Source organism: Limanda limanda, chromosome 2, assembly GCF_963576545.1.
Source record: "Limanda limanda chromosome 2, fLimLim1.1, whole genome shotgun sequence".
Lineage (NCBI taxonomy): Eukaryota > Metazoa > Chordata > Actinopteri > Pleuronectiformes > Pleuronectidae > Limanda > Limanda limanda.
The window spans coordinates 22,596,942-22,624,070 of NC_083637.1; the positions used below are offsets into that span (position 1 = coordinate 22,596,942).

The 27,129-nt window shown below is 40.8% G+C and overlaps 1 protein-coding gene across 1 annotated transcript; it reads right to left on the reverse strand.

Moving 5' to 3' along the window:
* Positions 1-947: 947 nt before the first annotated feature.
* On the reverse strand, positions 948-25,641 carry LOC133026390 (complement C3-like). Its single transcript, XM_061093293.1, has 43 exons — positions 25,526-25,641; positions 22,803-22,998; positions 22,515-22,677; positions 22,298-22,392; positions 21,906-21,994; positions 21,580-21,662; positions 21,383-21,470; positions 20,650-20,752; positions 20,346-20,466; positions 20,009-20,124; positions 19,015-19,161; positions 18,277-18,376; positions 18,073-18,167; positions 17,791-17,982; positions 17,465-17,620; positions 16,357-16,486; positions 16,156-16,224; positions 15,743-15,940; positions 14,018-14,138; positions 13,826-13,914; positions 13,590-13,729; positions 12,489-12,701; positions 11,184-11,247; positions 11,002-11,091; positions 10,679-10,885; positions 10,008-10,083; positions 9,697-9,856; positions 9,485-9,580; positions 6,499-6,649; positions 5,644-5,729; positions 5,191-5,268; positions 4,140-4,295; positions 3,976-4,038; positions 3,744-3,825; positions 3,510-3,558; positions 3,327-3,417; positions 3,140-3,229; positions 2,948-3,050; positions 2,676-2,765; positions 2,051-2,143; positions 1,836-1,919; positions 1,316-1,460; positions 948-1,198 (listed from the first exon to the last, which is right to left on the reverse strand). The coding sequence occupies exons 1-43, from the start codon at positions 25,600-25,602 to the stop codon at positions 1,057-1,059; spliced, it is 4,977 nt and encodes a 1,658-aa protein (XP_060949276.1). The 5' UTR covers positions 25,603-25,641; the 3' UTR covers positions 948-1,056.
* Between the last annotated feature and the right edge of the window lie 1,488 nt (positions 25,642-27,129).

Consider the following 27,129-nt stretch of genomic DNA (forward strand, 5'->3'; position numbering starts at 1 on the left):
TCAAAACTGTTAAAACTGCATATTGTTAGACTATAAGTTAACTATTACATAAGTTATCCAATCGTGTTTTTACCGTCTCAGTAATATTGCCAAAAATTTGATCCAGAAATTAGAGTAGCAGAAACAATCATACATGCTTTTATTACCTTGTGCTTTGATTAAAGCAAATACCTTTCCTCTGATCTTCATCTGAAAATCCTGAAACGACTGTAGTTTCTACAATTCAACTAAAGCTCATGGTGGGGGGGGGGTGAAGCTCTCTGTCCGCTGGTGGGAGTGTGCTCACCTGTGTGTGCGCGCACGTGTGTGTTTGTGTGTGCGTGCATCGGGATGTAACTCCGCACTGCACGATACAGAGAAATCTAAACGTGCGACCATGCAGAGACGGAAATGACATGCTGTCGTATAAATACGATAAATAACATAAGGCCATTTAGTTTGTTTAATAAAAGAGACTAGCTATATACCTGTTTTATAGGAAAGTTAACCTTAAATGACTTGTGTTGACGTCTGGAGCTATATTAAAAAAAAAAAAAAAATGTAACTTGACCTTCCAGGGGTGCCGTTGGGGGGGTGGGGCGCCCTCCCCCCCAATAAGGGGAAACACTTGAACCACATATGCTTAGGGTGCCATCAACACAGACTCACCTTCAACACGTCACCTTAATACTTGTCCAACAATTGAATCACCTAATTTAATGTTCATTTAAATTTTATGAGAAGCTGCTGCATCACATTCCCATTGCGTTTTTATTCACAGTATTTGTTTGACCTGATTTTCTTGTGAACCCATATTTAGCCAGTAGAAGCACAGCATTTCAGTTACAGTAAAACTGTCTGTTATGACTGCTGCAAATATTAATTGATCCATAGTGTGTGAGTTGTCTAAAAAATTCACATCACAGCAGATTACAGAGTTTGGTTGAAAAAAGACACTGACAATGAGATTAAGACCATTACATTTTAATCAACGCAATGCAGGTATTAAGGTTTATCCTTCACATCTCACAGCAGCAAAAATGATTGAAAAAAGAAAGCGTTTTCTCTTGTGTTACGCTACTGCTGACATCCAAAGAGCTGGTACTGCTGGACCATCTCCTCCAAGCCCAAACACGTTGGTCTGTGCTCCTCGACTTGACACTCGGCGTCTGTGGGCCAGTACTCGATCCAGGTTCTTTCCCCGAGCACGTACTGATACCTGTGGAGAGCAGAGTGAAATACCACATGTGAAAATATCATGGAACATGATGTCGAAAAAGTGCAGAAACAGTAGATAACATGGGAGCTGCAGTTGTTTAAACACAAAGAAACTTACAATTGATGTTGTTCGTCTCTGTGAATATCCTTTGACGTGCCCATGATGAGGTACGTTCTGTCTTCGCCCAGATCTAAAGACTCCCTGCAGTGTGGATAACTCAGGAATGTGCGCTCTTTCCCCTGAGGACCCACATCGAAACTTCCTGCGATTGAAATAAATGAGAGAAGATGCTTTGAGCTGAGACGGCATTAAAGAATTGAGGACACACAAAGAAGTGCAAGCTGCTTGCAGTCTCTAGTAGCAATAATATCGTGCCTGAAGTTTGTAATGCTGCTAGTAATACCATAATGATATTACTGTGGCAACAAAATAAACTGGTTCATTAATTTTCTCCACCTGCCGAACTGACAACAGGTCTGTCTACAAACTAATCAAAAAACAACCGATCAAATGCAAACAATGTAGAAAAGACATGATCCTGGTTTTGGAGCTTGGTAAAAACGGCCTAAGAAATATATTCAATAAAACAAAAGGTGATTTAAATTTCTGATGGTTCACAGAGGAGATAAATACCCACCTTCTTTGATCACTTCCAATATCCTCATTGTGTAAATGTCAGTAGACAAACCGTCTGTGAATTTCTCCAGTCTCACTTTGTACACTGAGGACAGACAAGATGCAGATTGATACCTCGCTATTTAGATTTTTTAACAATCACTTACACAAACATACAATATGTTCAGGCTTAAACAAATCTCAACTCAAGTGCAGACCATTTTAGGTGCATCTTACCGAAATCTATTTTGCTGGTAGGAGTAGTCTCACAAGATTTTTCTGTGCGCAGATCATTGCTGATCTTGCCCTTCTTCTGCATACTGCAATTCTCTGGAAAGAAACAATAGGCACAAAGTAAATACACAAGTGATGACTTAATTGAGAACATGTGTTGGTGTATGGATGCATCGACCGGAGACATCAGCTTCTGGAGAATTACTGTGCACCACTTTCCACGACCACCTGCTTCCAACTCATTTAACCGTCACCCAAATTTAATGAGGTGAGATACTTAAAGGCTGCAGGTAACAGACAATGGAGGATGATGAAAGCACTACATTAGTGTCATGTGTTGAGCGTGTCTTTGCATGTTCTCCTCATGTTTGCGTGATATTTCTTCGGTTACTGTGGCTTCCTCCATCAGTCGAAAGTTAAGCAGGAGATTGTAGGTGTGAATGTGAGTGTGAACGGTTGTTGTCTCTGTATGTTGGCCCCTGATTTATCCAAGGTGTACCCTGCCTTCGACCAACATCAGCAGGGATTGGCTCCAACATCCCCATGTGACCCTCAAAGGATAAGGGGTATAGATAGTGGATGGATGTATGGATGGCTTTTGTCTTCAAAGAGACAACACCCTGTTTACCTTCGGCACATGTGCACTCATCATTTCTGCAGAGCCTCAGCAGCTGTCCAGCTCTCCTCTCTGGGTGATAGAATTTCACACAATGTCTTTCTGCAATGGAAAGGAAATATATACAGTGGCTTACATCAGTGAAAATCAACATTAAACACTTGATAGGATATTTTTTGAAGTGTGTGCAATTTGGTGCAGCTTGATTGAATTATGGCAACTGTTAGACCTTGGCGAAGGTAAGTGCTCTACTGAGTGTCATTCTAAGTGTGTTTGAGGCTTACGGTCATAATATTCATAGACAGAAACAGTGGCTGGCTGTAAGACGCCCACTTTCATCGTCTGCTGAATCCTAAATGTGATCTCCTCTGGTCGTGTGTGAGAAACCTGCGGAGAAATTTGTAGCAAATGTGATGTAGAGACCGAACAAGGTCTAGAGAAAAAGGGGAAAGGGGGAAGAAAGGCTTGCATCTCACCTTGTCCAGGTAGATGATCAGTGAGCCTCTATCTGACAGGACAGTGTTCATCTCATATTTTGAAATAGTGTGGGCACGTCCTTTAGACAACTACACACACAAACAAACCGTGTCAGACACCTTTTAAAACCATTAAACATCTCCTTTCTCACATTGGCTCTATGTGTGTATCTGTAAAAGCTCTTACTAAGTCCAAGTCATTAGTGTTGACGGTGAAGCCAGTCAGCAAACCGATATCCAAGATTGACATGGTGGCATCTCGCTCCTTGTCCTTATATCTGTGTAGGAAATGTACAATGTTCAATTAAACGAGAGAGTTACAACAATATGAAAAACACTTCAGTCAGTATTGTTTCATTATTGTACTTACAAAACCTCTATTTTCAGCTTGTATATCATCTCATCTGCATCCATTTTATCTGGAAAAGCAAGATACCACACAAGCGTTCTTCTCTCAAAGAAAAAAAAACTTGGCAGAATGATGCCGACTTAGCAGGAAAAATACAGTTTGCAGTTGCATAACAAAATAGACACATTCAAGGAGACAAACAGAGAAAATGACAAATGATCACAACAAATAAAAATGAAGAGACAAGCAAATTACCCGGGATGAGCTTCACCGACATGTTGAACTTCTGACAGTCGCTCTCCTTCTCTTTAGGTAGAGCATAATACAGCGACACCATCTGTCACACAGAAAATATCACATAAATCAGCTTTTGTCGTACAAGCTTTGTTGACACTAGGTTAAAATGTATCTGGTCGGATCTGGGATCAATAAAGAACTGATACACAGCAGATGATAGAGCAAAGAACAAAAAAAACATTTTACTTACTGTCACTGTTGCTTCTCCTGATCCTGTGGCAGTCACTTTCACATCCTGGTTTATATCATTGATCTGAGGATATAAAATACACACGTGTAAAATACACACTGGATCAGCAGAGGAAACAAAAAGAAAAGCAACATGCAAGTTTGTGTGTGAGAGTGTGTACTCACTTTAGATGTTCTTGTGGTATAGTGGTTTTCCCGGCTGAAGCTAAACTTATCAGGCTTTGCCCTGCCCGGCAATAAGATATCCACATTCAGATCATACGCTGGTTCTTTAGCACTGGCCCAGTACTCTGCTACAGCCTGGTACACTATGATGGTAGCCTGGAGATAGAGAAAGAGGGAGGGGGAGAAAATAACACTTTTAAAAACCAAAGATATTGTTCAAAGGTCCAGGTTCATTTATACAACATAAAGTAAGATCTAAAGTTCAACTCAATTTAATCCTTGGGGCAATTTAAGTTGTCAATCTCATCTTATTTTACCTCCTGGTTTTCTTCTTTTAGTTGATTCATTTGCTTTAATTGATTTATTTGCTTTGAATATCATTTCATGAACTGTTACTTGTAAAGGAGGTATCAACCTAAATGTATTCCTGGGTTAAAGTAAAGGTTTAATGAATGAATGACAATTCAAAGGCCTGATAACTAGCTAGAGGTTAGGGCTGCTCGATTATGGAAAAAAATCAAAATCACGATTATTCAATCGATTATTATGTGCCCGTATTCTGACATCGTTCTTTATTCTTTTAAATAACTAGAGCGTGCGCAATAAAGTGAATCACTTCCGGTTCAGAACAGCCGGGTGGCAGCGCGTAGAGAATGGACGTTGTGTGGTTCTGCTCCTCGCTGGATTCTTCGAATCCGAAGTGTTCCCAAACAAGAGAACTTTTTCTACCCTTTTTGTCGATCAAACGGGGCTGCCCTCCCGCTGCCATTTTCCAATCGCGCTGTTTTTTAAATACCGCCGGTCACCACACACACAACTCGCCTCCTTCACAGCTGCTTGAGAGTGAGCGCCAGTCAGCTGTGCTGCACTGAATGCTTTGGGGAAGGACTGAATTGCGCATGTGCGTCTCTTTCGAAAAAATGCCAAATAATCGTTTCAACTTGATTATAGTAGTTTGGAGATCGTTTGACCCCATAATCAAAATCACGATTAAAATTTGATTAATTGAGCAGCCCTACTAGAGGTGCATATTGAGAGAGTGCTTTGTTACCTGAGTTGATCCAAATCCTCCGCCCACCTTCTGCTGTTGGTTGAACCATCTCACGATAGGTCGGGCTTCTTCGAAGGCCTTTATCAACAGAGGGGGAGAAAAGGGTTGAAGTCCCTGTGAGCGAGCATTGGTTTTGGTTGGGTTTTCACAAGCCCACCATGTAAATTAGTTGTTTCTATCATTGGAATTCTTCCTTGCAGAGACTTGGCGCTCCCCTGATACAAGTAATCAATTATCAATGGTTAGAAATGTTTTTTTACTGTACAAGAAAATTGCAACCAGCATTTGCACAGGCCAAGCAGCAGCCTATTCCAAATTGTTATTTCAGTACAGGCACTGCACTAGTCTAATAATCCCTCCAGCCTTTTAATGAGGAGGCATGGCTTGAGACTGTTATTGTGTGTAGCTCGACATGCTGGTCAAACACACATACTGTAAGTGGGACATGCTTACCCCGACCTTGACCAGAGCCAGAAGAGCGTAAGCTGTGGCCTCCAGTGTGTAAACACGTCCCTTAACTACAGGCCAGTGGGACAGCTCTGAGGGGGATTAAACAGACAAAGTAACTTTTTAATACAAAGACGAACTTGTGACACACTACAGTGACTAAGAATATCTAATTTTGCCTTAAAAATGAAATAAAAACAGGAGGAATTGGAAAATGTGAGCAAACACAAGCTTATTTACATGAAAATCCAAATTATAATGGATTATTAAGGCAAATACAGATATTTAACATTTAGTTTTTAATATATGCATTTATGTTAAATATTTCTGAAATAAGACTTGATATTCAACGATAAAAAATATATACTCTACAGGCAACAATGTTTGTTTAATTGTTAGCAGGATTATGCAAAAGCTATTCAACTGATTTTCATGAAATTGTGTGGAGAGGCGGGGCATGACAAAAGAAAAAAACTATTACAATAATGAATTTTGGTACAGAGTTGGATCGGGGGACTGATCAAGTTTTCTTTTTTACTTTACTTTACGTGATTTGGGGCTTTTTTTGACTTGGACATATTTGTTAATATCTCAGAGAATTATCCATGGATCTTGATAAGACCAATCAGACATTTTAGGGGACTAATGGTCATAAGTCATTATAATTTGGTGAAGATGCAAATAAAAATCTGGATCTAGTGAACTTAAATGTGGTTTTAGAATGGGACTGTTGGGCTTTGGCAGAGGTATGTGTTAAAATATTGGTTTAAATATTCCCATAATATCAATGTTGTTCGGGCTCTAATTAATTGTTTTATATTTGCTTGTACACATCCATATACTATTGTTGTGTGGCAGCACCTGGAGAAGCGAACTTGAAGAGGACTTCTCGGTTCAGTTTGCCTTCGTTGGCCAAGGCGTACGATGTCATGGCAACAGCATATGGGTTGGTGAGGCTGGCCAAACGCCTCTCTAGGTACTGCACCGCTTTGTCTACACTGCCTGGAAGACTCTGGGCATCAGGAGAGGAAAAAAAGAGGATGAGGGGAATCACAATAATAAATGTTACACAATGCATTGCAAGGAGTAGGAAGTACAGATATTTGCTGATACATACACTCAGAGTTGGGCAAAAAAACATCAAAATGTATTTTGATACAAAATACCCCTAAAATAAATGTATCAAAATAAAATACAAAATACTGGCGCCAGAAAATTTCACAAAATACAATACATGTATTTTTTATTTAAAATATAGGAAATACTTTCTGGATTTTCTGTTTTTCTCACAATTTGGTATAGCAGAGCATACAAAGCGCTGGTGAACAGTCACAGAATGTCAGTGTAACTAAGCAAAGCTATTAAAAGACAACAACTTTATTGATTATACACTACCGTTCAAACGTTTGGGGTCACTTAGAAATTTCCTTATTTTTCAAAGAAAAGTTTTTTTCAATGAAGATAACATTAAATTAATCAGAATAAATGACTATCCTAGGTGTAAACGTCTGGTTTTTAATGAAATATCTACATCGGTGTATAGAGGCCCATTTCCAGCAACTATCACTCCAGTGTTCTAATGGTACATTGTGTTTGCCAAACGCCTTAGAAGATTAATTGGTGATTAGAAAACCCTTGAAAACCCTTGTGCAATTATGTTAGCACAGCTGGAAACTGTTTAGCTGGTGAGAGAAGCTATAAAACTGGCCTTCCTTTGAGCTAGTTGAGTATCTGGAGCATCACATTTGTGGGTTCGATTATACTCTCAAACTTGCCAGAAAAAGAGGACTTTCATGTAAAACTCGCCAGTCTATTCTTGTTCTTAGAAATTAAGGCTATCTCATGAAAATTTTCTACAACGGTGTGTACTACTCCCTTCAGAGAACAGCACAAACGGGCTCTAACCAGAGTAGAAGGAGAAGTGGGAGGCCCAGGTGCACAACTCAGCAAGAAGACAAGTATATTAGAGTCTCTAGTTTGAGAAATAGACGCCTCACAGGTGCTCAACTGGCAGCTCCTTTAAATGGTACCCACAAAACGCCTGTGTCAACGTCTACAGCAGGGGTGCCCACACATTATAGGCTTGTGAGCTACTCTTGAAATGACCAGCTCAACAAGATCTACCGAAAAGATAATGTTGGTATCCACCCCCATATCTGAGACTGGCCAATAAAAAGAAAGTATTGATATGGGCAAAAGAACACAGACATTGGACAGAGGAAGATTGGAAAAAAGTGTTATGGACAGACGAATCAAAGTTTGAGGTGTTTGGAACACACAGAAGAAAATTTGTGAGACGCAGAACTAGGGGTGTCACGATACCAAAAATTCAGTAGTCGGTGCCAATACCAGTAAAATAACACGATTCTCGATGCCAATTTCGATACCACGGTAAAAAAAAAGTGCATTATTTGGATGTTGTTAATGTCATATACGGTAATTCAATGTGCTTGCGCTGCGCATATACTGAGGGTTATACGGTAGTTGCGGTCGCATGTGAGTGACGCTTTGTTGTGAGACACGTTATGCATTAAATGATACATCTGCCTCACGCCGGGTTTACACCGGACGCTGAAGCGACTCGTAAGCGCAGCACCAAGCCTTAAATAACAGCTGGCTCCCATCCACTCCCATGCGCCGCTTCAGCTTCCGGTGTAAACAACCATGTGCCGGCGCGCTAAGGATTAGCGCGGAACGGCGGCGTTGCTTCCGTGTCCGGTGTAAACCCGGCGTCAAACGCAAAATACTTCCATACACGACTCTTTGTGCCTTTTTAATAAACAAGTCGAGGTGGGGCGAACGCTGCAGCCGCAGTTGCCGTCTTGGTTTTCAGAATGTAAACGTCGACTTGCGCAGCACCGATGCTAATGCTAAGTTGCTAACAGCTGCTGGCATCGAAGCTGACGGTGCCTACGGTACTTCAAAAACTTGGGCATCGGCATCGTTTTGTTATGTTAGTATCAAAAGGTATCGTAGGTATCGGTTCTCGTGACATCCCTACGCAGAACAGGTGAAAAGATGCTGGAAGAGTTCCTGACGCCATCTGTCAAGCATGGTGGAGGTATTGTGATGGTCTGGGGCTGCTTTGGTGCTGGTAAAGTGGAAGATTTGTACAAGGTAAAAGGGATTTTAAATAAGGAAGGCTATCACTCCATGCCATACCCTGTGGACAGCGCTTGATTTGAGCCGATTTCCTCCTACAACAGGATAATGACCCAAAGCACACCTCCAAATTATGCAAGAACTATTTAGAGAAGAAGCAGGCAGCTGGTATGCTGTCTGTAATGGAGTGGCCAGTGCAGTTACTAGATCTCAACCCCTTTGAGCAATTGTGGGAGCAGCTTGACTGTATGGTACGCAAGAGTTGCCCATCAAGCCAATCCAATTTGTGGGAGGTGCTTCAGGAAGCGTAGGGTGACATTTCTACAGATTACCTCAACAAATTCACAGCTAGAATGCCAAAGGTCTGCAATGCTGCAATTGCTGCAAATGGAGCATTCTTTGACGAAAGCAAAGTTTGAAAAACAAAATTAATATTTCAAATAAAAATCATTATTCTAACCTTGTCAATGACTTATATACTTATATATTTTCTATTCATTTTGCAACTCATTTGATAAATACAAATTAGAGTTTTCATGGAAAACACGAAATTGTCTGGGTGACCTCAAACTTTTGAACGGTAGTGTATATTTTGTGGTAACCCTGGCCCTAAAAGTGAAAAGTACCTGAAAATGAATTCTACTTAATACTTGATAAACTTCAGTACATTATCAAAGTAAATGTACTTTTTGAGCAGGAAATCTGCCACAAGTATTAGAAGAAATACAAAATATCCAATACTCACACTAACAGTGGCAGCACATATAGTCCGTGACTCCTGCATGGCGATGAGGATGAAGGCCGTCATGGAGGCATCGGAATCGGAGCCACGCACATCACCCTACAACACGCATATGCCCAAATTTAATTCTATTTGTATATGGTGATATAATTTGTAATGTTATTCTTCATGTCCATTAATTTGAAGACTGATGTTGATGAAATTAGTGTACGCACAATCATCTCTCCGTGGGACACCCTTCCGACTTCTCTGAACACGCCGTCAGGTTGCTGCGCGTTGAGAATCAGGAACTTCACAGCGTCACAGATCACTTTGCTCTCCACTGCCACCAGACTGTTGGCCATGGCGAACACCTTGGTAACGTACGCTGTCAGCCTTAGGGAGGGGAGAGGGGGTAATTGTTTAGAACTATAAATTTGCTATGAAATATACCCTCTCATAGTATAGTAGAATATACGTTAGGAGACATTACATTACATGCTGGAGGATGTTTACATATGAGTTCATAGATGTTATGATGCCTCACCAGGAGCTACTTTGGTGTTTGGCCCACACAGCAAAAGAGCCATCAGGTTTACGGTAGGCAAGCTCGTTGTTGTAGCCTGGACACAAACAAAACACACAATGGTTTTACTGAATATAACTGATGGCAGATTTGTTTGTTAACACTGGGTGAAAACCTTAGTTTTGTATGTGTCTATGTGTTGTATTTAGTTAAGCTGCTTTCAGGGGGGGGGGGGGGGTCAGAGTGAGAGGCAAGAAATCCTCGGCAGGATTCACTGCAAGCGAGTGGGTGGGTTGATGACATTTCTAACGCGAAACAGATACAACATTAGAAAAACAGTACAGATATTTCTGGATGAAAAGCTGTGCCATATATGTAGAAGAAACTGACAAAGATGTAAACAGAGATTTTAGTGATAAAAGACAATGCTGGTGTTGATATGCTGTAAACAACCCTTGATCTCTGCAGCAGAGTTTATATGTCACATCTGCTGAAGACAGAGGCAAGATGTGATATATAAATGGAGAGTCTCCTGCTGTGTTGTTCATATTTGGAAGAAAAACTTGGGAGAAAGTACGGAACCAATTGTGTGATATTCTCAGAGGTAGCATGTTGTGTCTAATTTGTTTTGATACCACTTCAGCCACAGTGAAATTAGGCATGTGTTAGTAAATACATCTGAGTGATCTTACCGGTCTTGATATGCTGGAGGGCTGTGTCTCGCTTCTCTAAGCCCACAGCCTCCCACTGGTTGGTTTTGTCCAAATAAGTGGTTGCAATGAGTGGTAGGGTCATGTAGATCATGTTCTGCTCTCCGCAGCCTCCTGGCTGGCGGATAAGGCTACCCATCGACTGCCCACTAATTGCGTTCTCTACCATTGGAGCAATGTTTTCCGTCCCTGCAGGCACACACACAAACAGAAAAACCAAAGCACTTTAAATCAACAGGAGGAAACGTGCAAATAAACATGAATTCATGCGATACACGACATGTCCAAATGTATCATAATCCCACCTGTCACAGAAATCTGTGTGCTAGTAGGTGTGTTTGGAACCAAATCTTTCCTTGGGATTCCACTGTTGATAATTATCTCTTGTTTACCTCCTGAAGAGAGAAACAGGATGAATTCAAGTCATAATAAAAACACAATATTACTACATTACTATCAAATGCAACTGTTTATGTGGTAAACTCACCGACACCTTTTTTAGAGGGGTCTAGTGGTATAATCTGTGGCTTTTTAACCAGAACACCTTCTGGCTGGAAAAAAACAGCAGAAACAAACATCACAAATCACAACTACTTTTTAACTAATATATTATGCTGGTTAACAATAAAATACAGAGCGGTTTGTCTGTTAAAATATTCAATCCTTATTGGTCTGATTCTTTTTCTCAGCTGATGTTGCATTTTGAAAGGCCTGATACAGTTTGCATTTGAAGTCAAAGTAAAGCCCCAAAAGATTTCTGTTTCGCCAAACTTACTTTATCACAGGAGATTGCTGTTTGTTGCCCATTCATGAAATCACTAATCATCATCAGTATTTTGCCACTGACAGCTATATATGTGAACAGCAATAAGGAAATAGGAAAATGAGGACTGCATTGTAGAATTGTAGTTTCTAATGATACAAAAGCTGTGTCCCAATTAAGGGGCTGCATTTGGGATCCAATGGGTGAATCCTTCTCCGGCCAAACCTATCCCAGGATTCATTGCGTGCAAAGCCAACGTGCTGGGTATACGAGTGGCTGGGTTGCAGTAAGCGCAGCCATAGTAGCTAACGATGAGATGGTAAGAACGGGACAAGCTGGTGACACAAAAACGAAATCCTTCCCAGACCATCTGATTTATGCTGGGCCTTTGCGAACTTCGTGGCTCAGAACCTTCAGATTTGATGGCAGGGGGTGAATGCCTTCATAGAGTCTGATGGAGTTATTGGGAATGATATTTGACCCACCTAATGAGAGCAGGATATGTTACAAATTTAAATGGCTACATACAAAAACTCAGGTTACACTGGTTGCAACGGGCTGAAAGCAGCCACACATACATCCACATCACACAGTAACAGGCCTCAGGTCGAGTACGTGTAGGCAACCGGCTGCATGGTGGCGTTATACTTGCTAAGGTTCTGCCACTTCCAGTAAACATAAATAAAGATGGAGACCCTCAAGGAGATCAACATTTAGCAAATGGTAAGATCAAGACAGAAAATCAACGACACATCATACAAATAATTCCAAGCCTGGTCACACAGCTTGTCTACAGTACTCCTCGCCATTTCTGTCAATCATGACATGGCCCTGATGACGCGCCCACTGACCCCATTAAGGTTTGTGACGTAGAACATGATGCACCAGGGGGAAAAAAGGCAAACTCCTCTTCTGCCAATGGGAAAGGTGTCATTCACCTTTGTAGCAGGTTTACCTGCCTTTAAATACCTGCTTACACCTGCTAAATGTGGTGCAAAAGAGATATATTACAGAGTGTGTTTCTCTTACCACCACCCGCAGCATCTTCATGACTCCATCATTGAGTGATGAGTCTTTAACAGCTGCTTTGACCTCAATGCTGAATTGTCCTTCCTTCATGGGAATGATGACGAAGGGGACAGATCGTGTGGTGTGTGGCCCGACTCTGACCTCCTGACGATACCTTGCGTGTTTAGAAGCCGAGCTGCACACATGCTCCTCCTCAAGCAGATCCACACGCACCTTGGGAAAGACACAGAGATAAATCAATGAGTGAGGTATATGTGATATGTCGGTCAAAGATCTTCCCCAACAAAATGTGGATTTTTCTTCGATGATTCCTCTCATATTTGACAATTTCAGGTAAAAGAAATTAACACTAATTTAATGGTTGAAATTGTTGTCCAAAAGAACATTTTGACCTTGAGAAACGCGAAGGAGCCATATCAGCCACTACTACACATATCCAGGGTTTCTTCAGGGTTTCACAAGTAAGATTTCGGACTTTTTTGACCATAATGAATGAAATTTAAGACTTATGTAAATTACGACAGACACAAAGGAATATTGGAGTCATAGAATTATTTATTTTCCCATAATTGAAGATAAAGTGAAGTAGCCGAGTAGAGAATAACCCTGGAAACACCAACTATCTCACAAACTACAGGCTGTATCAGTGTACTGTGACAAACTCTGAACAAGGTGTTGACTCAGCTATCAGTCCCATGTTGGTCTTGTTTGTAGTTTTATTAGAGCGTGCTAATATCTACATCACAGAGAGAGAACTACACATATAGAGATATTAGAAGCTATGCATGAAGCCAAAACATTTCTCTCAGAAATGAAAAATGGTAATCTTAAAGTGCAACTGATTTAGAATTAAATGACCTACCTAAACATATTCAAGACTTAGTATGTTGCATTTGACCACATTAAAGACCCTTTACAGCCTAAAATTCAACCAATTTAAGACTTTGTTAGACTTTTTAAGATCCCACAAAAAACCCTATGAAAGCCAGGAGAAACAACCACTGAAATATCTACTTATGCTTTCTTTGACATCAGTGAGAAAAATGATCATCCTCTCATTGACTCCATCGTGAAACAACAAAGCATCGTGCTCAGACTTACTGTGATACCATCAGGGGTGTAGTTGTGGAGGATCGCCTTTACTTCCAGCTGCTCTCCACGGACAGCAGAGTAGGGCAGTCTGAGATCGATGAAGAAGTCCTTCCGGACAATCACTTCCAATGGTTCGCCAATGCAGATTCCTTAACGATGAGAAGGATAAGAAGTGGTGAAACAGAGAAGCAAGAAAATGGGGGATGAGAGAGATTTAAGATGAACGTGGTACGACGAGTCCTCACCGCGGGTTCTTGACAGACTGATGCCAGTGAACTGCCAGGTTGTGATTGAGTCTTGCAAAGGAACGCTCTTCACAATGGATGTGGAGTCACTGAATCAAACAAAAAAAATTCACAGACTCAGAGAGGTTATAAACATTGGTGGTGTCATGAACAGAGTATAGTATTTTTGAATGTCTATATTAGTTGCCTCACCAGTTCGGTGTTTGTTGCGGGCAAGAAGGCAGTTCGATGTCTGACCACAGCCAACTCTCAGGGAACTTGGTGCGAGAAACAATTTCATTGCTGTCCATGTAACTGTTGTCATCCTCCTCACCTGGAGAGTCATTAACAAGGAAGGTTACCACTTTGATTGTCTCAAAACCACTAGTCTAGTGTTAATTTCGTTGACGAAAACTACAACGAAAAATATTCGTTAACAACCTTTTTCCTGTGACTAAGACGAGACGAAGACGTAACGAAAACGGATCTTTGAAAATAAAAACTATGACTAAATCTATTTCAACTTTCGTTGACGAGACGAGACGGGACGAAAATGTTGGTGGTTGACTAAGTCACAATAATTTTTTAAAACATCATCGGATCAGGCCGTCATGAAGAACCAGGACCGGGCGAGTGTGTGTTTCTGTGTGTGTGTGTGTGTGTGTGCTCCCAGATAGCGCACCGGTCCCAGGGCTCCGCCCCCACGCACTCGCTCAGAGACACAGTGAGATCAGAGCTCGTTCAGGTGAAGCAGGCCGGTCACTGACTCACCGGCTGCTTCTTAACTATGGAAACAGTGAAAACACAGAGTTTCTTTGGTCTCAGCTGCTCAGAGATCAGCGCCGCAGCTTCTTGATCAGAGCAGAGGCTGCAGTTGGTTTCTACCGAGCTTCAGTATCTGTGTTCGCCTCCAGTCTGATCTGCTTTCACTTTTTGTTTTCAAATTTCGCCAACTAAAATATATTAGGCTGCAGCTATGTTTTTATTTATTTAAAAATATGGTACTTCTTATTTCATACATTTCCCACAAATATGGGGAGGACTCAAATAGCCCTACATGGTTCTGCGTTTAATTTATTGCAAAGTATGCCTACACTTGCCTGTGTATTTTCTTCTCCTCTTCATAAGCATTTGGTGTTTCTCTTTGTTGTAACAGGTAAAAATAGAAATAAAATGCCAACAGTTTTTTATGCCAAATTTCATTTGGGGGGGAAGAGGGGGCAAAATGGCTCTTTTGATAGTAAAGGTTGCCGACCCCTGCTATAGACCTATAAGGATATCTAATGAACAACCTAAGTACTGCAAGCTAGACTAGTATGCAGTTGTAGACACAGGGGTTCCCTGGGCCTGAGAAGGGAAGATAAGGAGTTTAATGTGGCTATTAAATGCGACTAAAACTAGACTAAAATGTAATTAGTATTCGTCGATTAAAACTAGACTAAAACTAAGGATAAAAATGACTAAATGTGACTAAAACTAAAATGCATTTTTGTTTCAAGACTAAGACTAAGACTAAATCAAAAATAGCTGCCAAAATTAACACTGCACCAGTCTGACCCATAGATCTTAAATAGAGATGGACACAAAAGTGAAGCCTGTCTTGGTCGCCACCTTGTGGCTGGCTGCAGTATACGGGATACATCTGGCCTCCTCTAGAGCTGCCTTTTATGTTGATGACATTTATTAAACTCAACATTTATTAAACTCGACAGATGTAAAAATGAAGAAAACTTCAAAAAGATACAAATATCTCTAGATCATAAATCGGTGTCACACAAGTAGAAGACATCGACGAAGATGTGGACATTTTGGATTTGAATTTCTAAATGGTGGGAGTAAGCGGAGACATGTCGTCCATCTTTATGTACAATCTATTATCTGGCCCTGGATGACCCACCCAGCCCTCTTCCCCTCCCTCCCTCATCATCCATCTCTTACTGCGGGCCAAGTTGAGCTGATCCTGCTTCAATTCGTCACGCAGGTTCTCCACCTCTGTGCAGCAGTGCAGGAAAGCCTCAGCACAGGATGCACCGTCCAAGATGTACTCACTGCGCGTCTGGCAAGTGTAAGACAGGGGGGTCTCCCTCATGCCATCCAAGCAACACTCACGCTGCAGTTCATTGGTATAATTACTCACTGGAAAGAGGGTCGAGGAGAAACAGAGGTGAGAAGGGATGAAGTACAAAATGAAAGGGGGGCTGTTTGGAATAAAGCATTTTAAATTAAGGCAAATTAGAAACAGATATACATGAACTAGTCAAGTCAGTCTTATCCACCTTACGGCCGTTCATTTTTATTCAAAATTGAAATAGTCATGTGTGGACTAGATAAATTAGAGTTGTGGTTCTTACCTAAGCTGGTCGTGACGTGCATTATAGTGGGAGATCGTTTCCTCCTGGTGAGGACCGGACATTTCCTCTCTGGAAATGTAACACAGACTACGTGTTAAACAGAGCCACTGACGGAGGATATAGTTTGACTTTGATCTTGACGGTTGGATTAAATCAGTTTAATGTGAGAAGGGAAAACAAATTAGAGACAATCTGTGTCACCTTGTCTGTAGGGAGTCCCCGAGGCAGTGCTGGACTCGAACAACAGGCCGGCATCGTAGAACACACTCATACTGTCCTTCCCTCCGCCGGGTGTGCAGCCTGTGTCGTATTTCTCTACAATGTCCCACACCTGAAAAGTGTGGAAGTCATTTACACACAGGGATACAAAGTTGCGGAATTAAGGAAATAAATCAAGTTCTGAATCACCATAAGAGAGACGTATTTCTAAAGTGCATCAGCAGCATGACAGATAACTACAATACACTGGATATTCATCACTATACATGTTCATTGTTACCTCCACTAAGGAGGTTATGTTTTCACCTGTGTCTACTGGTTTGTTTGTTGGTGGATATTTTTGTCAGCAGGATTACACAAAACCACTGAACCAATTTACCCCAAGCTTGGTGGAGGAACGGTCCTGATTATAATTCTTTGGTCCAAATATGGATTAAGGCACGTCCGGTAATTTTTTTGGCTTTTCTTTTAACGACAAGTAAATAAGCACTTGTTTCATTTGAATTTGTACTATAATTTCTAGACTATCATATATTGAGCCTTGGCAGAGGAATTGTGACCCTCCAAAATCAGATGCTTTCACACATGGACTGACCACGAGATAATCTGACCTTCTCCAGCGCGGCTGTATGTGAGAACGCAAATGTCTAAGTAAGAGAATTGGAGCTGGAGATCCTCTGAAGGTTCATCGGCAAACGAATGGGCGTTTTCATTACACTTCTAACACGTGACGGATGCAAAAGGGAAAAAAACAAATATCCCAAGATGAAAAATCGGTGCCACACACGTAGAAGACCCCGATCAAAATGTGAAGAGAGCTTTTGGTGATATGGGCCGATGCAACTGTCAAAGAATACGTTTATTCCTGCCTGCTGCGCCTCCCCTCACAGGAACGCTTCAGAGATTTCTGTGCTGTTGTGAACACGTCTAAGTGGAGAATCTCCTCCTGCGTCATTTTTTCAGTATGGAAGGCAAACTTCGGAGTTCATGTCTGAAACGACCTATATTGAAAACTTAAAAAGGGCACTTTATTTTAAATTAACCACTTTTGGAAATATTTCAATTGATAATGATAGAATAAAGAAATTGCCTTTTTCTGGGTGAGGCGGTGCTTGTTATTGAGAACGTAGACGCCTTTGTCCACTGCTACCAGTCCCACCAAGGCCTCTGGATCTCCGGTGACCTTCAGACCAAACATCCTGCGAGGCTCGTAGGACGGAGCAAGTCTCGAAGATTCCAGCTTCAGCTAAACATGAAGGGAAGGGCGATGAATGAAGGAGAAGAACAGTTTTGTGCTTGATGAAAAACACATAAAAATGTATTCCAAAAATACAGAACCAACTTCTTCACTTTCTGCCTGTCTTGTTTCTTCTCGTAATTAGTTTAACTCTGTAAAAGCAGTGATGTGAGTCTTACCGAGCCCATGCAGGTGTCCTTGACATCCACCCACACGGAGTCTGACACCACCTCATTGTCAGTTAGATGATAATAGGCTATGATGCGGAATGATGGCAGCATGTCTTTGGTGATGGGAACTATCAGGGCAATCAACACTTGGCCTCTTGTCTTGTAACGGCCATGTTGGATCAACTGACCCCTGCTCAGGATCTAGGGGCACAGATTCACACATAAGTACTTAAAACCGGAGTTTATTCTTTACATAGATCGAGGTAAGAGGCAGAAAAAAACATCTCTCACCAGGTATGTGATGTCACTGTCTTGATTTGACTGCTTTTTTAGATTGAGGTTGACTTTCAGATTGTTTCCTAATTCCAGCTCTGCTGTATCCACACCTACAAAATTGATATTTTGCAATGAGTGCGACACACTGAATAGTTCACGGCGCATACAGTACTTTATAATCACAGCATTGTCCTATATTCTGACGTTATTTAGACTTACCTATGTGGATGTAGTTTTGGCTTTTAGTGTTGTACTTCGCAGCTGTCATGGTGGCTTTCGCTTGCCTCTCAGGTGTGATACGATCATCTTTGGTCTTGGCCTTCAAAAAGAGACACACATGGTTATAAAGAAATACATATAAAAGATCTCAGCTCTGCACAGTCCAGTCCTATTGTTGAATGACACTGACGAGAATTGATGAGGGTTTTAAAGTCCTATTTATTACATCTTTAAAACTCTTTGTTTAACAAAAAATCCTTGTATTACCTTAAAATGGCTAAAATGTAACAATTCATCTTCTTTGTATCGGTCAATATGCTAATATGACCTCTGTGGCGGAGGAGCCTTTTCCCGCTACTGAGGCTTTATCAATACTACTATGTTACACTAAAATGATCTCTGTCAATGTGAGTGCTTTGGCTCGTTTAAAAAAAAAATCCCATCTATAATAACACACAAATTACATGGCCACATACACTAGGCATGCACATGCCGGTGTACACAGGAATTGCTCAATGAATCAATGGTTTCCTTCACATGTAACCGGTTGTATCATTGTACAATGCAGAATTTAACAACACTTGTAATTGATTATCCATGATGCGTTCTACACTGGAGGCCAAGGCTACTGCCGTCTGTTTTTCTTCTGGAATCGGGTCATGTGATAGGCGCCTGTTTCCTAACGAACTGTGTCATATATTTAGCAAAAATTAAAATCAAGAAACTTCAGACACTTACATTGATCTCTAGTCTTGGAACTCCGGCCACTGTGTTGACTGTAAGCTTTGCATAGCCATTTTCTGCGGTTATACCCTGCACCTCACCTGGATTCACCACCACTGCAACACCTTGTGCTGGAGTTCCATCTGGATTTGTGACTTCAATCTGTCATCAAGGAAACAAACAGCCAAACAATGAGAAATACTCACCTGTATTATCAAAGCATACAGTTAATCACATCTTACTAATGGCAAACAATCTCTATAACATAATTTTGTATGCAGTGTATGTACTGTGCAATAATAGACAGAACAGAACAATGGTGAATGTTAGCGCAAAACTAATTAGGGCCACTCGGACCTGGCAAACAGGAGCGGACTGCCCAAGTGCCATCATTCCACACAGTATGTGGGCTGGATGACAGTGGGACTATGTTGTATGAGTGCTATGTTGGATTGGAATAGTTAACCTGTTGATTTGAGTAGTAATTATCTAACCTTTAAAATACAAACTCAAGACAACAACAACAGCAGAAATAATAATAATAATACAATATTAATAACTATACATTGTATTTCACTGCGCCTTGACAGACACCCAAAGACACCTTGTGATATATTACCAATAAACACATGAATAATTTAAGCAAAACCAAACATTGAAATTGGATTAGTGTTTTGTTCATTTTTTTTGTACAGTCAGTTCAGACAATATTTGTAATTGCATATATATATTATCCATATATATTTTTAATTATATTACATGGGTAATTTTATTTTATTTTAGGATGCCTGGTAAAAACTGGTACGAAACAACGTACAAATACAGCTAACTTTTTTACAGTATTTTGTCTGTGGAATAAGGAGCACTGTCTCCAGCAAATAAATAAACATGAAAGGAAATGTATGAATTACTGCGTGCCCTCTGGAATATAATTTGTTTATGTTGCATCATCGAAATACAGAACGTCACTTTCATTTTATATAATTTTAAAAATCTGTCAGGGCTTTACCGCAACATCGAAGGTCATTCCCGGTTTGAAAAATTTGGGAGTTTTCTTGAAGTGGATGGTGTAGGGTGATGTGACAATCTGGATACCTCTCAACTCTGCCTCCACCATCTCACCACCTGTGCAGAAACACAAATGCACACCCACCCACAGCCTCATTACATTTGTTCACATTCTAAACTGATATATGAAAATGGTCATTTCTTATGCACATATCCTAAATGAAGTTTATATTTTTGCTCATAGCGTGGATATTTCTCAATGACATTGAATAAGTCCTTGGAGCTGCTGAATCAGACTTGCTTAAATGGCAAAAAAACTCACAGTTTGTCTTTCTTACCGCTCTCTGTCAGCACACTGACGGCTACAAATATCGGACTCCCCACCAGTTTATTGATATCCTGGAAGGTCTGTGTGATGTGTTGTCTCTTAAGTTGGACCATCCCATTACCATTCTCGATCTAATGTGACATAACACATAAGAAACAATTAAACACACTATAGTGGCACAGTAGAACAGTAAGCCAACAGTTGGAGGTACTGGTCAGTCAGGCTTCATTCTGAACATCATGAATATTTAATATCTGCAATGCAATGAAATGCAATGCAACTGGCAAATTGGCAGAATTTTAGTATGTGCTCACCAATATTCTCTGAAGAGAGCTGGGGAAGCTTATCTTCCGACCATCATACTGAACCCCAAATACCACGTATGCTGTGCCACTCACCTCTTCACCAAACAGATAACTAAAAGCCAGAAGCAAAGGTTTAAACCCACAAAGAAGAAAAACTGGACAGTTCAAATTGGGATCATCAAAATGTGACAATAATAATAATACATCAGATTTATATAGCGCTTTTCAATGCTCTCAATGCGCTTTACAAAAATAAGGAGACAATCGATAAACTCTTTTACACAAATAAAAAGAAAATGATAATAAAAAGTATACTAAAAAATTAAAAAACAAAATCAAAGCAATGGCGGATCCAGGGGTAGGACCAGCGGGCACCACTGGCCCCAGTTGAAATCTTTTTATTTTTTAAGCTTTTTTGAAGAACACAATGCGGTTGAACAAGAAACACTTTTCAAAATATATTCAATGATAAGTGGCTTTGCTTAAAACTATCGAGACAAACAAGGAATGCTTAAATGTGCACCTTACTGGATCAAGAGTTATGCATTGATGTTGGATATTTAATTGGTTCCTCATGTAAATTGGGGCCATTTATGGCCCCTGCTTTAGAAAAATCCTAGATCCACCACTGAGCAATGACAACAGACTAAATCAGCAAAAGCTCCAACACAACCTCTAATTCAATCAATCCACTAATGACAACTCTTCTCTGTAGAGCCACAAAACAAAAACCTTCACATACGTAGCTTTGATGTTGATGGTGAGATCCGGACTGTCGACATAGAAGAAGGAGCTCGAAGGCGTCAGTTTCACCTCAAAACTGGGCAGCACTAAAAAATGAAAAATGTATTATATCAAGTAAGTTTATTGTGGAAGTAAAAATTAATGAATGCTTTTTAGGTTTTACAGTAAATAATGCTTGAGGTAAAAGGGACTCACCATATTCTTTGACCTCGAACTCTGCAGAAAAGCTCTCCTGTGGGTTGCTGTGGAACTTAGCCACAACTTTCCAAAGTCCAGGGCTGCATGCATACACACACACAAACACACACACACACACACATGCAAACATTTGAATTCAAATGTCTGAAGATGAGAAAAACTGCATTTAAAGTACTCAGGTTGACTCTCTAATAAATCATGAAGTCTGTCACTGTTCTGTTATTTCTTTCAGTCCAATAGACTAAAGCTGTCAAGTTGTTAATAAGGATTAATAAGCCGATGGCTGCCCAAAATAGTTTAATTTAATTTAATCAAATACTAACCTGACAATTTCAGCGAGTTGGTAATCTCCAGAGTGGATCCCTGATTTCAGAGAGACTGGATCAAGAGGTAAAACGATGCCTTCAGGAGTCTAAAAATAAAAATTATTGGACAACCATTAACACTGAACCCTGCCACTTATAGTGAAGTCTAACAATACAAACAACCAAGAGTTTTTAACGACACCCCTCCGTGTTATCAGGTCAATGACGGACACTTGGCTATTTCAACAATGCTTCTTTACTTGTACAATGAGTGATCCCTTGAAACGTGACATTTTTACTCTGAGGAACAAGTTCCAGTGAAGGTATTTTAAAAAATGTTTAAATCTGAGAATTCGTTTGAGATGATGGTGAAAGCTAGGAAATGAAAATGCAAAGTTAAAATGCAATACCACAAACTCAATGGCAATGGAAGCTTCACTTTGAGTTTGCACGTCCCTCTCCACCGGCTCCATGCCGGGCGTCACTGCAAACATCCTGAAATGAACTGACAGGAAGAGAGACAGAGGTTTATCTTACAGTGCAGTCATTCATAAAAAAGAAAGAAATGATGGCCTACTTGCAGAGATATGGGTGAGTTTGTCAGCGCTGAAGTCGTATTGAACTGACCTTTACTGTTTGGGGTGTAGAGGGTCTTGTCAGTCTGGATGAAGATGTAGCCAGACTGAAAGGACACCAAGACGACTTTCTCCAGCAGGCGGTCAGGGAACTGAGCTTGTAGGTAGACGTACTGCTTCACGTTGGGGTCCTTGCTAAAGTCTCCAGCAGGGATCTGATGGCAGCATGTAGAGAAATGAGTGTGTGAACGAGGAGCAGGACGAACATGTGCGAGGAGCATTTCTCTCGGAGTTCATGTTAGAAAATGACGCCAGGTCACAGCAACAGTGGTTCACATACCGTTATTTTTCCCAATGCCTGGAAGTCTCCTGCACTGGTAAGCGTCACAGATGTGGTTGCCAGCCTTTTGTTCTTGGTTGGATGGTTCATCACGTTGATATCGACCCTGATGTTTCCTCCTGTGCAGTCTTGACACTCCACAAAGACATTTTCTACCGTTCCTACGCGCAGCAAGTTGGGGGCAGACATCACCTTCCTACAGAGCAAAAACACACTGTCATCTCTTTGCTCCATCTGCTCATACAGGGCAGAATTTGTATCAGACACCGCCACAGTGTAATCTAGCCCACCAACAGCCTGGAATCATGGCAATTGAGCGATCTGCCACTTTTGCTATTTTACAAGTGGGCTATTTGAGGCTCATATCCATTTTTTCCAGGTCACACGAAGGCCACACGTGCAGCAGTGACCCACATCCATATGAACTGACACTTTTTTTTACCTATAGGAGGTTGTGTTTTCATCTGTATGTGGTTGTTTGATTTTTTGTTTGTAGGCAGGATTATGCTAAACTACTGGACAAATAATCACGAAAATCCATTTTGTGGAGGGATGTGGTTTGGGTCAGAAAAGAACCCATGAAATCTTCACACATTTGCTAAACATAAAAAGAGGACAAAGGTCCAGCATTGAAGCAGACTCCTTTCTTAGTCTGACAAATAGGCAAATTAAAGCTACTTCGGCTTTGTTTGACAGCTTGCTGTACTAATTGGATTTGACTATGTTCGATCAGATATTCAAGTTAATAAGCCAACTTAAATGTGTTTACTCACGGGCCAAGATGAGCTATCACTTGTCACTGAAAGCAGGATTTAAATTTGGCATGTCATGTATGATCGAGTAAAAATATATGTTATTTAATGAGTAGATTAAAATATCTATACATATAAATTCCTGAAAATGCATTGAAATACCAACGTTTTGAATTAGTTATATTTTAATTTATAATGATTATATAAATATTAAAATAGCTGCAGGAAATATCCTAAGATGCTTCATAGACTATAGGTCCAATGATTCAGCTAAGTGAATAAAAATGTTTTATAACAGTCTCTGCTCTGATTTCTTTGACAACTCACACCCTGCTGATGTCTATGAATGTGCTGCATGATCGTATCTGTTTCAAGACACTAGATTAAGATTAAGATACATTTATTTATCCCACACACATGCACAGACATGCACAGGGACACTCATGCAAGGGGAAATTAAACCTCTGCTTTTAACCCATCTGGTGCAGGACACACAGAGCAGTGGGCAGCCGTGTACAGCGCTCGGGGAGCAGATGTTAGGGGAGTAAGGTGCCTTGCTCAGGGGCACTAGACAGGGTAGGGAGAATCCTCTTGGATTTTTGGACAGATCAATCCAGGTTCGTCTTTTTGTTGTTTCTCCGTGGAGTCGAACCAGCGACGAACCAGAGACCTTGCCCATAGTCCAAGTTTCTGCCACTAGTTCACCGCCTCTCCAATAGTATGTGCGTACCATGCTGCGAACGGATCGGGCCCAGTCTACATCCTGGACAATCAGCTAGCTGCTCCTGCACTGCGAGATAGACACCCAACAAAATCACGACTGTTTGCTGTCCTGGCTCCTAAATGGTGGAACGAGCTCACCATTGACATCAGGACAAAGGCAGGCTAAAGACACAACTCTTCTGACTACACCTTGGTCAAGAAGATAATGTCTAATAATAATCCTCAACTCTGGTGTTTACATATATATATAATAAAAAAAGTAGGTTTAGTTGCACTTATATGTAGCACTTTGTAGTTTGGCTTTTTTTTTAAGCTAATTGTACTTACGTGGCTTGCTGTTATGGGTTTGTTCCTCATGGTTGAATGCACTTATGTAAATGCTTTGGATAAAAGCAATTTACTGAATTTGTTAAAGAGTTGAGGCCCCATCACGTGTGTTTTACCTTAACATTGAAATGCTACGTGATGAAATGTAATGTAATGTTGTTAATGAACTTTTGGACCTTGGCAGCAGTGTGCGCGCTACTGAGTGCTGTTCTAGTTTTGTTGTTTGCTTTTCAGGCACCGACCTACTGGCTCAGAGTCTGTGCTAAAGCTTTCATTTATCTACATTACAAGTTAAACATTTCATCATGTCTCTGGACTTTGTTTGCTTTGTCCTTTCTAACACATCACGGTGCAAACTCAGGACAAAATCCAGCCTTACTGACATGATTTAAAAAACAACATAACCTTGACTTATGAAACTCTAAATTGGACAGTGTAAGAATTGAATTCCTTCACTTCTGAAATCCTCTCCATACCACAGAGGACCAAGCATTAGACTTTGGGGGGCAGAACCTCCTAAATAGCTGCCCCCTCCCTGTGGAACTCCCCTTAGTTATCAGGCTGCACCGACCTGTCCACTTTCAAACCGCTATTCAAAACTCACCTCTTCAGAACTGCCTTCAATGTAATATATTATGTATTTATCCGAGTTCCTTCAAAAGCGCTATACAAATAAGATTTATCAATATTATTATTATTATTACTATAAGTAAAAAATGTCATATATCTCCTTATAAAAAAAAATAGGGGGGGTTCTGGATTTGCCCCGTGTCTGCATGGAACCCCTCTAAAAGTAAATGGGTTATTTTGTTGCCCATGTACAATTGTAAATCCACTCATGCATTTGCGTTATCCTGCTGAAAAACAAATGGACAGGGATGAAAACTCCCCGGCAGACGTAACAAAGACAGATCTACTCACAGTGGAGCTCCATCAACCAGTGAGGTGACAGAGGCAAAGGCCAGCGAGGCCAGCAGCCACAGTGGAGTCCTACTCATCCTCCTCGCTGATTCTGTTCTGCTGACAATGTCGACTGTTGCACTGCCGCTCCCTCCTTTTTATATTCTCGCCTCCCTCCTCTACTTAGTTCACCTCCACACCGACTCACCAGCCCCTTCCCAGAGTTCTCTGAACAAATGTCAACACAAACACAACTACACAATTTCCCAGCAGCAGTTGAGAAATTGTTCAGTTCCGATAAAGGTTATCACCTTTGTGAAGAAAAAGATAAACATAAGAGAATCAATACTGGTCAACAGAACCGACTGATGCAAAACATACTCACAAATAAACACTTAATCGCAGAAGCTATTCTGCTTTAGCCATGGACAGTTTTTTAAATGAGACATTAAAAAAAATGTTTTGATTAGAAACTTCCAGTCATATATAGTTCTTCTGAGATTGCTGATTCAGAACACAGACACAGTCACAATTCACACACAGGCAAACACATACTCACAAACCTCCAGTGGGGTGAGCACAGTGTTGTGTAATTGCTGGTTAAAGTTAAAGGCTTTTTTTGGAATGTCGTTATCTGGAAATGTTTCCTATTGCGCTCTGTTACAAAAGGATTATGGTCATATTTTGTATTAGTTTATATAATTCTTTATTAAAAAAATGGATTTCACATAACTCCATGGCTCAATGAATTCAATTAGGCCTTGAAAATGTATTTTGATGAATGGATTCACTAAAAGCTATATCCCATTGTTTTAAAATTATACAATCAGGTTCCAATTATGTGGATACTGAATTATTATCTTTTGAATGTTTATGTTCAGGCGCTCAGAGGACTTGGTAAATGTTCGTCATCTGGTTAAATACATTAAAAGACTACCTGTCTGACCCAGATCTCCTGCTGCGTTCTTTGTGTGCCAAACTCCTGAAAATGTCTGTAACTAATTTACCAGATTTCCTGTCTAGAAACAGCTCCTGTCTAACTCCCAGTGCCACAAAGCTCCATGAAGTAAAGGGGCGTAGCCTAGAAAGCCCTTCACATACATCTAAATACCATTAACATTATTTTAAAGGACCCATCGTATGCTTATTTCACCACAGTTGATATGGTTCCTTGGGGTCTTGATGAAATGTCTGTAACATACTTTGGTCAGAATACCACATGGATCATTTAAAACAGCAACCCTTTTACCCTGTCTAAAACAGCCCTCCTCAGATTGACCTGTGTTGAGTGCCCCCCCCCCCCCCCCCCCCCTACCCTCTTCCCTCCTTCACGAGATACAAGCGCCCAGATTTTTAGCTATCCATTACCTCTGTAGAAATATGGCTACTGGAGACGAAGATACAATCTTGCAACCATATCGTTTTGAACCAGAGTCAGGTGGCCCAAGCCTGCCAGCTCCCCAGCGCAGCAGCAGCATCCTTCCACACTGTTGAGTCAACGTTTAGAGGTGTCCCGGGGATTTCCAACTCGACGATCGGCATGTTTATGCGGCCACTTAGATGTCTGACGGGTAACTAGTGTTAGCCGGGGAGCCGGGCTCTCTCTCTCTCCCCGGAGCCAGTGA